The sequence below is a fragment of the Parus major genome, chromosome 2, assembly GCF_001522545.3.
Source record: "Parus major isolate Abel chromosome 2, Parus_major1.1, whole genome shotgun sequence".
NCBI classification, from domain to species: Eukaryota; Metazoa; Chordata; class Aves; order Passeriformes; family Paridae; genus Parus; species Parus major.
The window spans coordinates 142,147,942-142,165,303 of NC_031769.1; the positions used below are offsets into that span (position 1 = coordinate 142,147,942).

Genomic DNA, 17,362 nt, shown 5'->3' on the forward strand with positions numbered 1-17,362 from the left:
GGTGAAAAGATGTGAAAACCAGCTGAGTAAAAGAACTCCTTGTGAAGAGCTTGTCTTTTTCACTTTAATTCTCGTTTCCAGCTGCAGATAAACAGAATTTACAGGTCCTTGGGTTTTGCAGCACAAATGGAGTAAGGGATTTTTATTCCTGCCAAAATGTGGTGGAGCAAAACTGCCTTACTTTAGGGTAAATATCAGCTTCCATGGAATCTTCCTGTGGTTAGAAGTTGCCCATCAATTGTTCTCAACAGTTAAAGGAGCAAAGAACAAGAACACAGATTAGAATAACACTGATAATGCTTGTTTTATGAGATTTTTAACAAAGATTTTACCAAATTAAATGGTGATGCAAAAAAAAAACATTACAGAGAAAATCATGATCTTGAATTATTTTGTTGAGTGCTGAACAGTTCCTTTCATCTGCAAAGAGTAGTGGAGCTGCAAGACTCAAGCTTAAAATCAAGTTGTAGAGTCTCAATTAACAATAAATTAACAATTTAGCTGTATGGATATGAGCAGTATGAAAACACTCCAAAGTCCCTTGTGAGACAATCTGCCCAAGTAGATTTATTTTACATGTTGTGCAATGAATGGATCTGACATTCTTGCTCTATTCCCTTTCACCATGGAGCCATCAAGGACAATAGAAGGAGTGTTCAGCAAAGGTATCCTGAGTTCACAGGGTTTTTGGGTGCTGCCTCACCAGAAGGGTTGTACTGATCAGTACAACATTACCAACCTTCTGCTGTCAATGGAGAGAAATGTCTGTGTAACTTCAATGTTCTCAAATCTGAACAATGGCTTCTCATATCTTGGATCATCTCCCTATTATTTTAGACTTCAAAAATATTTATTTTCTGGAATCTTCTGATGAAGATAGAAAATTTTCTAATAATCAAAATTTAACTTCCGTTGCATTTTAAATATGGCATAATTCTGTGGGGACCAATGTGATAAAGAAGGTCACATTTTAAAGAGGGTGTTTTTTCATCTTAATTCTGAGAGATATGTACTTCTTTAATTCTAATTAATAGACTGTAGATAACTCCAAACTCTCTCAGAAATGTGGGCAGAAATATTTATAATATTCAATAGCAGGATTGTCCCTCCCTGTGAACTGCATAAACACACATGAAGATAAGCAACATAAGGCTCCAACACTTTGAACAGAAAAGCCTGGGGGAAGAACCATCCTCATTGCATAAACAGAAAATCATATACTGGGGTTATCAAATAAATTGGAGATAATCTGAACTGAATTAGTCTGCAATGGATGAGGCAAGTCCTGGTGGACTTTGGTGTCACGGCTCTGACCAACTGTTGCTGTCATTTCAGATACAAAAATAGAGCACCATTTCTACTGGATTACTGCCTTCAAGACCCTGTTCATTGAAGGGCATGGGGTGTCACAGATTTCCACGTGTGAAAGGGGATGGAGAGAAATTTACTGACAGAAGAAAAAGGGCTTACAATGTGTTGTCTGCAGTGGTGTTACCAAGGAAATGTAAAAGATTTGATGTTTGTATCAAAAAAAATCAACAATGATGGTACATTTTTTTCATCTCTGTGTTCTCTAATTCATGTTTCCCTTTCACTGTGGGGATTCCAGAAGCAAAGTATTGATTACTTTGTTCATCATTTAGCCCGTGATAATTGAATCCAGCCTTCTTAGATTTCACTGTTAAACAATCATTATTCAGTTACATTTTCCATTAATTAATTTTAGTGAAATTCTTTCTCTATTAAGAGCTCAGTAACGTGGCTGCAGTGTGCATTAACTGTCTGATGTATGTCATGAGACAGACCCAGATAAAAGGGGTAAAGAGATCTGGACAAGAAGCAGACAAAGAGATTGGACAGAAAAATATCCAGGGAAAGGGGAGAATGCTCTTGTTAGGAAACACTTCTTTTAGGGAAGATAGCAACAGAAAAAGTGTTTGAATATGAGAAACTCAGTATTTTTTTATGGATATGTTATATCAGTATAAACCCTTAAGTTTCAAAAAGATGGACAAAACCTGTCTTGGAGTATTATATGTCAGCCAATGTCATGGCAATTCATTGGACAAGCTCTACCCACAGGCTGCTGAAACATGATTATTATTAATTCTAATTGCATCAAAATACAATAATGCAAGAGCAACATAATTATATTTACATGATGGGAACACATTCCTTCATTAAAACACTTCCAGTACCTGTGAATTTAAGCAAGAACCTAATTCAGCAGGTAAAATTTGTTCATCTGGAAAATCTCAGAATTTATGAGTTTGTCTATGAGCTAGTTTCCAAGGTAAAGGATAGCCAAAGCTGTCTATTTTGTGTTTATATTGTTATTTAATTTTATTAAAGGGACTGTAGGAAGAAATTCAGACTCCTCCTTTTCAGTCTCCTCTTGAAATTGACAACAGTACAAAGTGAGAACTGTCTGTGAAACCTCTCAGTTGCACACACAGCTATTGTGTTACATCTCTGAAGTAACACAGGTTAATAAAATCATTTTAGTAACTGTTCCCATTCATTTAATGGATCAAAAAATCCTGCCTTTTCAAAGTGATAATGCTGAGATTTTTGAACCAACAGGATAATTACTGGTGTAGCGATAGAATTCTCAGCTAAGAAGTGCAGAACTCTGCCAGAAACAAAGAATCAGGGGAGAAAAAGGCATTACCTGATAGTTTTGATCATGCTGAGCCCCATTTCAACGCAGCAGTGTGCATGGTCCTGGCGAGGTTCTGGGAGCCCCGACACACAGTAGTAACAATCCCCCAGGATCTTTATTCTGAGACAATGATGTTCCTATGCACAAATGTATCAAAGAGAAAGAAAATATTTGCATATATTTTCATAATTTTAAGGTGAAAGTAAAAGTGGTTGAAGAATACTGTTAAAAAAACCAACCAACCCCCTGCCTTGTTTCTGGATGTTTCCTGCTTGTCATTAGTATAATTGTGATTTATATTACTAGTGAAATAAAGTACCTTTTCATTTGCAGCAAAAAAGGGTATAGTGATTTTTCTTTTATGCTAATCAGAGGCATCCTTGCTGATGGGGAAAAGGTTTTATCAGAGCTAGGTGGAACATAGGCCAAGCATTCAGAAATGCCAGCTGAGATAATGAGTAACCCAATTTAGGCTATGTTCCTCCAGGGCATGTTTTCCTGCCCACTTTTTACATTGGAAATAAATGAAAAACCTCTTTCCTCCCACTGAAATCCCTTCCCACCTAAAGTTTCCGTGGTCACACTCAAGTATTCCCAACAGCTAAAGGAACTGATCAAGTATCTGCATGTCAAGGATCTCAAAGAAGCTGTCTTGAGCCAGGCTCATGCTGTGGAGAAAAGATGATTCTTTGACATCCAGTTAGAGACATCTTTTATCCTATGAGCAAATAGTGAATTTAATTTCTAAAATACATATTAATGGTATCATTGCATACTGAAACATAATATTTTGTGTGATTTGATCTTTATTATAGATCCTTTTCTAGTGAGCAGAAATAAGTGAGTTGGTGAAATTTTGCAGTTCCCAGACCAGCACCAATGAGACCAATATTACCTGTAAATTTGCCAGATGTATTCTGCTGGTTGGGCCCTCACAGAAGGCAATGCACAGGAACAGAGAACATGACAAGTTGTGTCAAAGAAGAGTTTTTATGGTGGAGAGTCATTGAAATATTGAGTGTAGTATTAATAATCAATCAGTAAAGGCTGCAGTAACAGGCCTTTAAAAAGAAAAAATGTAAGTAGGATCTAGGAGCAAATGTGAATGCTGGTTCTCTCAGGAATCAAGTACAGGCTCCATTCAATGTTTACTTATGAAGAACAAAGCTTTGTAGTCAAACTCAGTCAAGCCCTGAACCACCCTGGAGTGGAGCAAGAAATCTACACACTTTTACCCAAAGCTTTTTGTGAAGTCAGCTGAAGCCTTAAGCATGCCAGCAAGAGTAAAAGCTTCTCTGGGCACATGGCCAAAGTAAGCTGATTCACCTTAAAATCTCCTTAAACCATCAGTAGAAACTGACTGTGTTTGAAGTTTTGGTTAAGTCTCCAGCTAAAACCAGTGCTGCCTTTCAGAGTGCAGTGCTTTGCTATCCAAGTTTCACACAAAATTCCAGACTGAACTCAGGCTTCTAAAAGGTCAAAATTCATATGTGACTCTCCTTTTTCCTCAACTCCTTCATTTCAGCTCCTCTGCAGACCCACACAAGAACACTGGGAATTTTTCATATGGTTTCAAATGACACTGCATCCTAAACCCCTCCAAAACTATATTTTTTTAAACACTTCCCCCTCAGTGGAAAGAATTAGAGATCTGATTTTACCACATTTTCTACCTATTTTTTTAAACTAAAGAGTGAAACTATGAAATATAAAAGTTAATTGATGAGTAGGTAGGACTGAATGGCATAAATCAGTGAGTGTCAAACAATAAGCTCCTTAAGCTTCTCTCCGTGCTCCTCATTTAGACAAAATGCAAAGAGATGAAAATATAAACCACAGATTCTAGAGTTCTTTGACTTTTCTAAAGGTCTGATTCAATTGATTTTTCCTATAAATGATGTTTTCTTTTACATCTACAAAGTAAAAGGATTGTGTAAAATGTCATACTGGTTTGACTGAGGTGGAATAAATCAAAAGGCAGCACATTAACTCTATTCAGAGCCACTACAAATACTTTACAAATAATAACCTCACAGTAGAATAGAGCGGAAAAAAGGGGAAAAATGGTCAGTTTTTAGGAAAGAAAGAAAGACTGGAAGAAAGAAGAAAGGTATATCTCAAGAATTATTTTATTTTAATTTTTAATTACATTTTTTAACTTTTACATTATACCTATCTGATGCTATGGGAAACCCTTATTAAGTGAGAATTTATTTCAGCACAGTTAAAGACTGTAGTCTTCAATAGGATAAGACTGTTGTTTGATTCTTAATGCCTCACTTAAACTGGCTAAAGTACTGATTCCAGTAAATTCAGATGATGCTTATATCACCTTCCTGCATGTCTGAAATTCAGAATAAAGCAGACAACTTCAGAGGGATGTGCTTTCTGTAAGAATAAGACTCTTAATTAGCAAGATCTGCTGATGAGGGTCTGATATAAGCAAGTGTGAGTGCATGTGTGTGACACAGGAAATGCATTCAGCTACTCACAAATGGTTTATTTTTCTTGTCATGTGGTGGCACCTGACTCCTTTGCCAGAGCTCAGGAAGTCCTCCAGGAGTGCCATAGCCAAGAGGAGGTGTTGGGTGTCCCCATGCCAGCTAGCAGTGGAGCTTGCCATGGCAGCCCAGGGAGAGCCAGGCAAGGCAGGCAGGGAAGCCTGGGGACAAATTCAGCTCACGGCTAAAGCAGTTGGCTGGGCTGCACTTCAGCTGTCTGTACCTAAACTCACCATGTATCTCTGTAAGACCCTGGGTATGTGAAACACCCACACAGGATTAGCAAATATCACATAAGATTTATGTCCTGTGGAACATTGCAGGGGTCAGGCAAGGTGTCTCTACTGGCACACAAAACCACAGGGAGCTTTTAAATGACTCCTTGTCTTCCTATTTTTTTCCCCCCTGTTAATCAAATTATTACAGCTGCTAAATGTGATCTGTGTTTCAGCTTGACTACATAGCTTTTGCATTCTTTATTCTTCCCTAATTATTCCCATCATACTCATTTCAAAAGTAAATTACGGGCTTTTTATCACTGGAAATATTTATCTAGAGGAAGATAATTCAACGACTCTCAGGAAGGACAGGGGTTAATGGTATCTGCTTTTGGCAAAGGTGAACTGCCTGGTCCTGAGAATCCCTCAGATAACTCAGCAGCTTAATCACATCTACAGTTTAGACTCAAAGCCTTGTCAGAATGGTTTTGTGAGAGCATTAAAGTTAGATTCATGGATAATGTGGGCAGCCATGCTCTAGTTTTAAATCAGAGACTGAGTTTTGTCATTTTATACCACTTTATTTTATATCATTTTTCAGTGGTATAAAAGGATATTAGCAGCAATCAAGATTTTCCTCACGCTGTAGAGCTCAAGCCCACTTCCTAAAATCATCTCACTGCAATGGATCTAAGAGTGGAAAGCTGATATTCAATGAAAATGAATTAAAAATTTAAATATGTATGAAAAAACTGTACAATGAGTTGATTATTTAAATAAGAGAAAATTATCATACACGAACTTTGATACAGGAAATATTTTTCACAACAGTTTTAAATCCTTACAGTGTTGTGAGGCTATTAGCTTCTCTTTAATTTATTCTATTCCTCTTCCCTTTTTCACATGCAATTCTAGAAGTTGTCCTTGGGCATGTATTGTTGATATTATACAGCCATTCACATCAGAATCCATCAACCTCCCCCCTTCTAATACTCACTCATTAATAGCATTAATTGAAGGGATTAATTAAAATCTCAGCATGTCACAAATAGGGGCTCTTTTCTCCCCTTATTTGAAGCTTTTCATTTGCTACAAGTGGAAGATTAAGGGGCCTGATTCTGCCAAGACAATTTAAATCAGAGTTTTTGCCTGGGGAATTTGAACAGACTCAAACACCCAACTATTTTTAATAATAATTCCAGATTAATTCAGTGGCAATTGATAAGAAACCTTTTTCCAATTCCTAAATCCAGAGAAAAAGAAGCTATGCAGATTTTTCATAAATAATTACCTCGTATGTGGTGAATGATTTATGTTTCAGCTTATTAAATATACCCCTAGTGACTGGAAAGGAAACAAAGCAAATTGGCATAAGGTGGAGCTGCTGAAATGAGTTACTCAAATATCAAGTTACTGAAAGAGTCAGAGACTTCATCAATATTTCTTGTTTCCTTGGGCTAAATTTCTGACAAGGGAAAAGAAGTGATTTTGTTTTATAAACTATGCCATTTTTCAGTTCTGCCAGTGCTGAATTAATCATTTCACCTAATTTTGAAGGGAAACCCATAGGATAGCAAACAGACCACAGAAAGTCAAAATTTTTTGTGATTTTTATAATTTCAAGCTAAAAGTTTAGAACATTGGGGAAGAAAAATTACTGCAACTGAACTACAGAACAAAGAGAAATCATTCACTTAAGCCTTCTTTTAAAAGGCAGCCACAGGGGGAGGAGGCAGGGACTTGGCCTTTGTGTACAATAGCTCAGTTCCTGAAACATGTGCCAAAGGCAGAGGAAATCTGGATAAACCCCATTTGTCAGCATGAATGGGGGCTAGGCCAAAGCTCTTAATCAGCAGTCTGTTTTAGGGTGGGTTGGTGAGACAGATCCATCCAAATTCCTTCCATTGCAGCTCTGTCACTTTGGAAAACAGAACTGGGACCTTGAGAGGTGGAGGGGGGCTCTCAAGCTGGGTCATGTAGACAAAAAGGAGAATGTGGTACATAGTTACAAAGATTGTTTTTGGTTTTTATACACATAAAGGGAAAAAGATGGCAGTCCTTCTTTTGCCTGAAGTAGGGAATACATAAGTATGGCCCCTATATTAAAAACTTTCTACATATTTTAACATAGCTTATAAGGAAAGAGATTTTTTTTTCCTTTGGAATAACTTATAATGGGGTGGTTAAAATTTCTCTGTGTTGCCAGAAAAAAGTAGGTTTGAGGTCTCTCATGCTGCAGAAGGAATTGAGGTACGTTGGTGAATAAGTTTTTTTAATATATTATATCAACAGCTTTGTTCCTTGACATACTGTAGAAGAAATCTGCTATGCCTGTTGTGTCTGGTGAGGAATTTGCCTCACCAGCTTGTGTTAATTATAAGACTGTGCTTTAAGTGATTTGAGGGACAGAAATCCCCATGAGAAAGATTCAGGCAGGAACAATACTGCATGGAAATTCTGACCCTTAGGAGTTTCTAGAACTTAATTGTTTCAGGTACATGGGACACCAGTCAACAAGATTAGAACATGAGGCAGGGTGTGCCCAGGTGGCCAAGGAAGAGGCTGTGGCCAGGTGAGGGTCAGCATCTTCTCCTAAGTAACAAGAGACAGGACAAGAGGAAATGGCCTCTAGCTGCAGCAGCAGAGATTTAGGTTGGATATTAGGTAAAATTTCTTCAGCTAAAGGGCTGCCAAACATTGGAAAGGCTGCTCAGGAAAGCAATTGAATTGTCAGCCCTGAAGCTATTTAGAAGACACGTGGATGTGCTGCTTAGGGACATGGTTTAGTGGTGGCCCTGGAAGTGTTAGGTAAATGACTAATCTTAGAGGTCTTTTTTAACCTTAATTATTCTATGAGTCCATTAAGGGTGAATTGGAGAATTCCCAAGAATATACTTGTGAAGCATAATTTAATTCAAATCCTAATTTAGTCACAAAGTGGAGCTTCTTTTTGGAGGAGGTTGAATAATTTGATTAATTTTTAGTTTATAAATCACTGGGAAAATTTAAAACAAATTGTATTTAACCTGTTATTTTCATCAGACTTTTTTTTTTTTTTTCCATAAAAAACCTACATACTATCTCTTCTAAAAGGGTGTTGTGGGCTGGGGTTTATTTGACTGTTTCAGTCTTTTGATGGGCTTTTTACCACCTGGAAAACTGTAAATGTAGGGAGAACATTGTGAACAAGGTTGTTTATTCATTAGTATTACACAATTATTTATTGACACTGTTTGGGAGGAAAAAGCACCTCAGAATTAAGCACTGAAAAAAGAGCGTTCACTCCACCCCTTTACTGTAAGATCATACAATGTATTTATGATGAGCTAAATATTATATGTGCACCCTTGTAATCCAGAAACTCTGCTTCTTCCAGAACTCTGGTGTTTCTTTCTGCAGCACCCCAAATATTTACACATGAAAAAAATTCCCACCTGGCATATATGTTTAAACAGGGATTTTAGGAAGTCTCAGTAACCCTGTGAGATAAATGCTTGCAGATAATTTCACCACAGAGCAAAGCACTGCCAGCTCAGCGCTGAAATGTGGCCTGGGATAGTAAAGCACTACAATGGGAATCTCTTTATCAAGGAAAGAGAAAGGCCCTCAAAACCCTTCAGTCTTTGCTTCCTGAGAACAGCAGGTGCAGGTATTTTACTGGGGCTATGGGGTGGTGTTTTCTTGTGGAGCCTGGTAGCCAGGTTGGTTTCCACCCCTGGAAACAATTCAGACTGGTCATGCACTGCTGGAGGAATTTTTGACACCTTGTCTGCAACATCACAGGAGACAATTTAACCAAGGTTACAGAAAAAGATTTCCTCCTTAGAAAAAAATAAACAAAACCTCATCAGTCCTTTAATAAGCTCCTTTATTTTGGGATTTTACTCTTTCCTCTTTGTCGTGTCTGAAACTGAATCTACAAAGAGTGTAAATGAATTTAAAAATATGATAATTTAAGTCATGGTATTGGCTGACATCTAGCACTGCAGAGAAGGCAGAGGGAAAACAAACCTCAAAAATAACTATTATTTCACCAAGATAGGACTTTTTTTAGGTATCTTGCTGAATGTCATCTTATTTCCCTTTTCTTTCTCAAAATTTCTGCCTAAGGAAAATATTAATATTAATTAAGCTTCTGTTTAGGCCTTTCAGTAGATGAAGTAGATATAAGGAAATGTTTTCTTCAGTTCTGTTTTATACCAACTTATTTTTCTTCTTTTTAAATGTCACTTTTCTTTTTAATAACTATAAATCTTTTACAAATATCACAGAGTATTAAAAATGGGAAGTTGATGTACATAACATATTGTTACATTTTTTTCTTGGAAGAAATATTGAACTGAGTTCTAATTTTTGTTCAGAGTGTTCTGTGGTAATGATACAGATATTACAGAATTATTTTTTTTTTGTTATTAATTATATGCATCAGTGTATACCATAAAACTTGAGGTAACTTAGGGAATATTAAAAAAAATCAGTTCTCATTACTTCTGTAATGCTTAATAAAGCTTAATAAGTGAAAGAAAAAAAGAAACTTACCCAAATTATATTTTTCAGTATTCTGTGAAAATTAATATTATATCATTTATACAGGGTGTTTGAGCAGATCCAACAATCCTTTATATGTGATTATAATTTAATACTTTTATTTAGAAGTGAATAAGGATTTACACATTTTTTCCTTAAAATATAAAGAAACTGCCTCAAGCTTTCTGCAACTGACCTCTTTGCTTTGATGGTAATTCTTAGCAAATCCCAGGAGTCTGAGTAACAGTGACTATTTTAAAGAGATATGATAACTCTAGTTAAGCTGATTAGGAACCAGTTAACTGATAGATCTGAAATCTAGATGTGATTGTATAATCCTCCTTAGTGGAAGATCCTTTTAGGGAGCCCTTTAAAAGACCACATTCCAAAAGTCCTGTCGAGGATTTACAGGTGAGTAGGAAGCTATTGCTAATAACATTTACAAAAAGAGTAAGTCTAGTAAAATAAACAATTACCATGCAGACATGGTAGTCACAATGTGACAGCAAGACCAGAAAACCTCAAAATAATATTTCTCAGGGCAATAGTGTTATCAATGAATGTTCAGAAACATGGACTTGGACAGCAATAGAGGAAAGAGAAATTAGGAGGAATGGTGATGATCTGCCTCCACCACACTCAAGGAGATTAGTCCAGGAACACTCCTTTCAGTGCTTTAAAAGGGATTCTCAAAACCAGGAGGTGTTCCAGAGAAGTAGTCCCCAGAACTATTTGAAGGAATAAACTTTACAGACTAAAAACCTTGCCATGAATTTGGTCTGTTTCTTTTATCAAAAGGAAACCTGACAAGCACCTTGATCATATCATCCAGACGTATTCCCAGAGAAAGTCAGCGGCTACAAGGTGGTTCTTTTGTCTGGGAATAATAGCCCATAACAAGAATCAGTGGATGAAAATCAGTCAGAAAAAATCAAATGAGAAAAATCCATACGTGAATCAGCAGTGAGAGTGTTAAGGCACTGTAATATACTACCAAGATGGACAAAGATTAATTAAGACAAGACCATCTTTTGGTGCATTCAGATGAAGACAGGAATTTTTTCAAAAGATATGCCTTTACCAGGTGTGAAATATTTATGCAATATTAGATGGGTAGGTTGATAGGTCCATGTAAATCACAAGTCCTTAAAATTGTAAGTATCCATTTCCAAAATTTTCCAAAGGAGAAGGTGAAGTTCAATGTAAGATTTAGAGCCTTTTATTTTATGCAGCTGGTTCCCTCCATAAGGGTCTAGAGAGGAGTCTTGGTTTCCTGCAAAATGCAGAGGGAGAATTTGTCTCCTTGAGTTGGACAGAAACAGCAAACCCTTTCTAAGGAAGCAAGAGGGGTTACTCTCTGTTAGGCATCTCTTTTGTCAGGTATCATGACAGCCAGGTCACAGAACCCACAGATAAGGAACACACTCAAAATGTATTTCTTTTTACTAAATTTTAATTATTCATGATCGTATCAGTCTAATCTTTGTAGGCAAATCTATTCAATTACTGCAGTGATTCTTCCCTGTGTCTTCCACATTTCAGAAGGTTGTTCTAGACCTGTGAATTAGTTTAATCAATGATGTGTTAAAAAGAAAAGTAAATTCCCAGACTATGGAAAGAAATGCAAGAAGGAGCCTAGGGTCTTGAATTCAGTGACGAACATTCACTTGAAAAGTGATTGTCCTGATAATGAAGTTTTGCAGACACAGATGTTCTTTCATCCCTAACCACAGATTTCTGGATAAGAAATTCTTGGCTATGTAAAACAGATTGATCTATTTATTACTGCTTCTTTAAAATAAACTCACCTACATTTTTGGGATCCCTACTACTGTGTGGGACATTCAATGTTCTCCAGGAAGATTTATGAATTTAGAACTCCAACAAAAAGATTTATAGAAGGTTTAAGTAGGAGATGTGTGACAAGCCACAGAGAAGGGGAAAATGTCTAGGCATTTAAAGAAGCAAAATTTTCAGTTCTCATAAAATAAAAAAACAAGCAGGAAGTTGACTTCAGGGTTAAGTAGCGAGTGAGGGAAGTTTCACTGGATTAGACTTGTAAATGCCTTCCTTGTTTCTAACTCCTTTATTAGATGTAGTCATTCTATACAAATTCACTATTGGTTAAATATAGCTTATGGAATGATTACAAAATATGGTTAATGATCATGAATGCTAGCCAAAATTGAAATGTAAAGTAAGGCAATAAAGCATTTTATATACATAATCTTCCTAAAATATTTCTGTGACATACATAAATCCAATTTGGTGTAAAATATGTTTCTTCAGTTAAAGTAGCTATTTTTGTTAAGCCATCCAAAAGCAGACATTACTCCTATAAGTTTTCTAAAAGACAGGACTGATGTAGTTCTTTCACCTGTCTTGTTTTACTGTGTAGATCAGAGCTGATGAGGGTTTTTTGTTTGCAAAGCAAATATTGAAGGTTGCATTTACTAATTTCCCACTTCCCAGGCCATGGGTTATAACATCACTCTGTACAAGAGAGAACACATTGCTATTTGAGATAAAAATAGCTGAATAAAAAAAAATAAATGTATTCATGGAAGTCTTGCCTTTCTTGACTTTAATGTGTAAGCTGAGAGAAAACCAAAAGGATCTTACTGATACTGTGTAATATGTGTACAAATACCCCATAACCCTGATTCAGAAATGTATAAAAGCCAATGAGGGATGTAAATTTGTGCATCAGACCAAGCTGCTTTATGTTCTCTTTATAGTAAATAGACACCATGGTCTATGATCTTCAGAGTGCAATTAGCATTTTCCTATATTATATACCTGCACTTGACTGGATAAATGATAAGATAAACTCCATTAAATGCACTTCATTGCCTCCATTTAGAAGCCTTAATACTCAGCTCAGATATTGACACCTAAAGATAGTCATATTAAATTAAATTTTGACCAAAAAAACATGAAAAAAAATGAAATATACAAGCCAAGCAAAACTGAGCATGTGTTCTACTTGTGTTTTTGTGCTTCATGTTTTTTTCTGATCAGCCTTAATTAAGTAGCAATTAATTTTCTTGGTGTAATAATTTCCTCTGCTGTGTTTAATTAATATCATTGTTGAGTTAGATAGAATCCAGTCTAAAGACTGTAAACCCTGCTAGTAACTAATCGCTGCAAAGACTGTGGGAACTGATTAGATGACCTTAAATTAATATGTCTTTTAATCTTTTTCAAGAAGATTAAAATTTGCAGAAAACAAAATAAAACTATTGTCTTAAAAAAGAAAAATTAAAAAAAATCAACAAAGATCCAAAATATGAAGCTTCCTTAGAAGCTGTGGTAGATGGTTTCCTTTCACACCATTCTTTGTGTAGTCCAGCACTGCAGAAGCCCAAAGTTCTGATGACAACCTCAGCTTTCATTTGCTATCAGAACTCATCATCTTTCCTAGAACTTTTTCAGCATCTTCCAATCTCAACTGCTGTATAAAATCCCAGTGGGGAGAATCTGGATATATATTGTTCAGAGGGATCAGAGGGTATTTCCAAAAACTCCCAAACATGGAATTGATTTTGTCTTTTTGAAAATGGTGTTTAACTCACATGTGCGAGTCGATCAAATCTGGCAAAGAGTTCATTCAGCATTCGGACCAGCTCCTGGGCTGACAGAGTTGTAGAAAGGTTGGTGAATCCTTTAACATCTGCAAAAAGAATGCTAAAAAAAAATAGAAAACACATAACTATTTCCATCTATTTCCTTTAATTACTGAATGTTTTAAGTTACCTTCTAACATTTTACCAGTGGAAGGGTCATTTTACTACCTTTGAAGTCACACTACCTTTGCTCTAGACTTCTCTGCATTCTGGAATACTGAATATAAATATTGAAGGGACTAAAAAACCACTGCTAAGAGTGAGAAAAAGTTCTGTCAAAAATAGGAGTCATGAAATTGTGGATTTTCAAATCACACAAGACTCAAATCCTAAGACTACAGACAGATTTGTGACAGTCTTGATATACACCAGGCTAAGGCCAGTTTTATTGCACCTAATTTTAAGCATTTAGTAGAAGTACCCAAGTTAGGACTGTAGTGCTCTTTGTAAAGTATGAATCTTAATTGGATAATTCTTTTTTCATTCTACTGACTTTAAATGATCATACTTTGAATTTAGGTGTATCAACTTGTTTGCCCCAAGTTATGATAGGAACCCCATTAGCAAATTATTTGCAAACAGACTTCTAACCTGTGCTTCAACATCCATTTATTTTTATTGTCTTCTGGCTACTTACTGTGCTTAGAATGACCACCTTATATATAGATTATATACAGAGAAACATTAGCACACACAAAGTCTGTGGTGTGCAGGATACCACCCAGAACAAAGCATACAATAGCTCAGGACTTATAAGGCAAAGCAAGTATTGGCTGCTTTATAAAGTAGTGATGTTCCAAAAAACACATTTCATTCTGGCACAAACCTTGTTAGCACTTGAAAGTCAACTAATAACTGGTGTTATGATCTGAGTAGCAGAAGATTTTGTTTCACTTTAGCTGATGATTGTGGTGAATAAGATCATAATTTGACAGTGTCTGAGAATTACTAATGTAACCAATAAGAAATACAGTAATGATAAGGTTGGCTACTGATAATATAGCACATCTTTAAATGTATGGACTTCTAAAGGTAGTAGAAACTACTAGTTTCTTCACTTTTAATTTCCAAACCAGCACAAATTTCTAACTGCATACTACTTTTACATCCAACATTGGTTTAGGTAGTGTTCAGTACTGAATATTTAGGGAAAAAATAAGGTGAATGAAATTTAGTTTTGAAAATTATCTTGTTTCTGACAGCATGCATAGAAGCCAACCAGTATCTATATTTTAAAGCATGCAGAATTTTAATTTCAAATCTCTTTCAAGCATAAAACATGTTTTGACTTCTCACCCTGTCTACAACCCTTTTCCATTAAAACAAAAGGGCCATCTCCATATTTTGATTCTTCTACAGGAACACTTACTCTGAGTATGAAAAAGGTTAATGGAAGACATTTTCATTTAGTGCAACTCAAACCTTTATGAGGGTCCTTGATACTTTCAATCAGATTTAATAAAATAACATATCTGAGCTACTGCATGGCCACGGAAGCAGCAGATAATCAATTTATTCTTTTGCAGAAGTGCAAATTATTTTTATTGAACTTGTCCAGACAAAGTTATATTTTGGTTTCATTGAAAGGCAAAGTACATGCTTCCCAAGCAAACTATCTACCATCATATCTATGCTTATTTTTCACTTCCTTCAATGATAATTTTAAAGATGGTCACTCAATAGTTTACCCTTGTGATTTGGGAAAGGCTTATGGAAAATGCTATTGTCTTAACAAAATATTCTGATTTTTGGGAAATAAAATAAAAACTCCATGTCATGGAGTGGAAGCCGATCATTCTGGTGTAAATTTACAATTAGGAAAATTAGGACTCAACTACCTTGAGTAGCAGCTCATAGGATAATTATCACCCTTCTGATAACTAACTTTGGGAAAGAAAAAAATTAGAGAGAGGAATAAAGAAAGGAAATGGGATTAAGAAAAGAATAATAATTATTATTAATTAGAATAATACATAATAATGATTAACTGAAAATGGCTATAAATTAGAGGAACCATATAAATTAGGTCGCCATCTTTGAGAACATCTCACAAATCTCCATCTCATTCTTCAGAGTATGGGGTGAACCATCAGTTTGTGGCAGAATATGTGTTCACATGTAGGCAGGGCTCCCCTTCCTGTGCAATCCTGACTGCTTAAGTGGACTAAGTGTGAAAAAGTGAAAAAAGGCACAAATAGTGCAGCCTCAGTGCTTAGTTCAAATGAGTCTTGGCATTGCCATGACATCCAGCCATCCTGATGAGTAAAAGGCATCAAAATGCTTCTCTGCTCAAATACTAAACAAGGGTACACTAATTTTCTAATTTACAAATGAATAAAGCAACAGAAGGGAAACCCTCAGAAAAAGAGTAATTTAGCAACATTTGAAACCTTAGACATTACAGAAAGGCTACTCCACCCACCTGACATTCTCATAACGATGAATGTAAATCTTATGGAACTGGTGCTGCAAATGTTCATCTTCTACGTTGGTCATGTCATTTATCATTTCCAGGACTACAAACCGTGGTAACACAGAGAGCACCAGCCGTTCCTAAAACAAAGAGGAAACCAAAGTGTCAGTATCAGTCTGAACTGGTATTTCACAATGCCCTCTTTAAAGATCTGCATAACTGGTTATTTAATATGTGACTCCCCTCTCTAAAAATTCCAGCTCAGCCCATTTGTGATAATTCACTTTATCAACCTGAGTCCAGAGTCCAGGACACCTCTGGATAAGGTAAGGAAGAATAAAAGAAGCTGACATGCAGCCATTCAAACTGGTCCTCTCGACTAGGAAGACTGGAGAACGTATTCAACATTTCTAATTAGTCTTGTCTGTGTTTCAAGAACACTCAGGAAGAGTAAACATTTGAGACATATGTTTATATACATGCACATGTTTATTTATAATGTATATCTTTAACGTTGATTAGTAAATTATCCATGTATATTAGTTTACTATTAATGTAAAAACTCAGTGTATAAGTGGAATATTATATTACATATATTAATGTACATATACTTCTAGTATTAGTGCATAAGGAGATACATACATATACACAGAAGTGCTTTTTCCAGGTCTGTCATAATATAATTAACCCCAGAATTTTCACAGAATTTCACCAAATACTCTGAGTTGGAAGGGACCCACAAGGATCTGAAGTGACTGGCCTATATGGGGATTGAACCTGTAATCATGACCATTAGCACTCCATTCTAACTAACCACATCTTAGTACAGCCAGGCAAGCCCTCAAAAAGTAATAAAATTATTTCACAAAAGCCCTAGATCATCCCCTGTGAGATTTTAGAATGTCCCTGCTTCAATGGCTCATCAGTTTAACAGCTTTGACAGATTTTGCAAGTATCCAACCCAAATCTGTTTCTCTGCAAATTAAACCTTCTTTTTATCCTTTCAAATTGGGCAGGGATAATTATTGATTGCTGCTTTCTCTGTAATAATCTTTCTGTACTAAAATACTGTTATTGTGCCCTCTTGCCCTCAGTCCCCTTTAAATTAGAAAGCTTTGTCCACTATCAGAATATATCACTCCTAATCACTCTGAAGCAAAGCTACAATTTTTCACTTTTCTTTTGCTTTGCAGGATTGTAAACACTGAAATCTTATTGACCTAAAGAAGATAATGTTAGTTATGTAAGCTACTTATCACCAAATTTCAGACATTTTGGGGAATAAGATATATCTAGGGAAAACCAGATGTGAACTTCCAAATAAGGCACACATGTAGACTACAGAACACATAGATGAATAAAGTCCTCTCCTCTCCTCTCCTCTCCTCTCCTCTCCTCTCCTCTCCTCTCCTCTC

General features: G+C 36.0%; 1 protein-coding gene across 1 annotated transcript in view; it reads right to left on the bottom strand.

Moving 5' to 3' along the window:
* Window positions 1-17,362, bottom strand: part of ADCY8 (adenylate cyclase 8) — a 119,338-nt gene that overhangs the window by 52,804 nt on the left and 49,172 nt on the right. The window contains exons 3-5 of the mRNA XM_015619782.2: window positions 15,957-16,087; window positions 13,484-13,595; window positions 2,672-2,799 (exon numbers count right to left, since the gene is read on the bottom strand). Of these exons, the coding sequence (XP_015475268.1) occupies window positions 2,672-2,799; window positions 13,484-13,595; window positions 15,957-16,087 (371 nt within the window). The remainder of the gene's footprint in view (window positions 1-2,671; window positions 2,800-13,483; window positions 13,596-15,956; window positions 16,088-17,362) is intronic.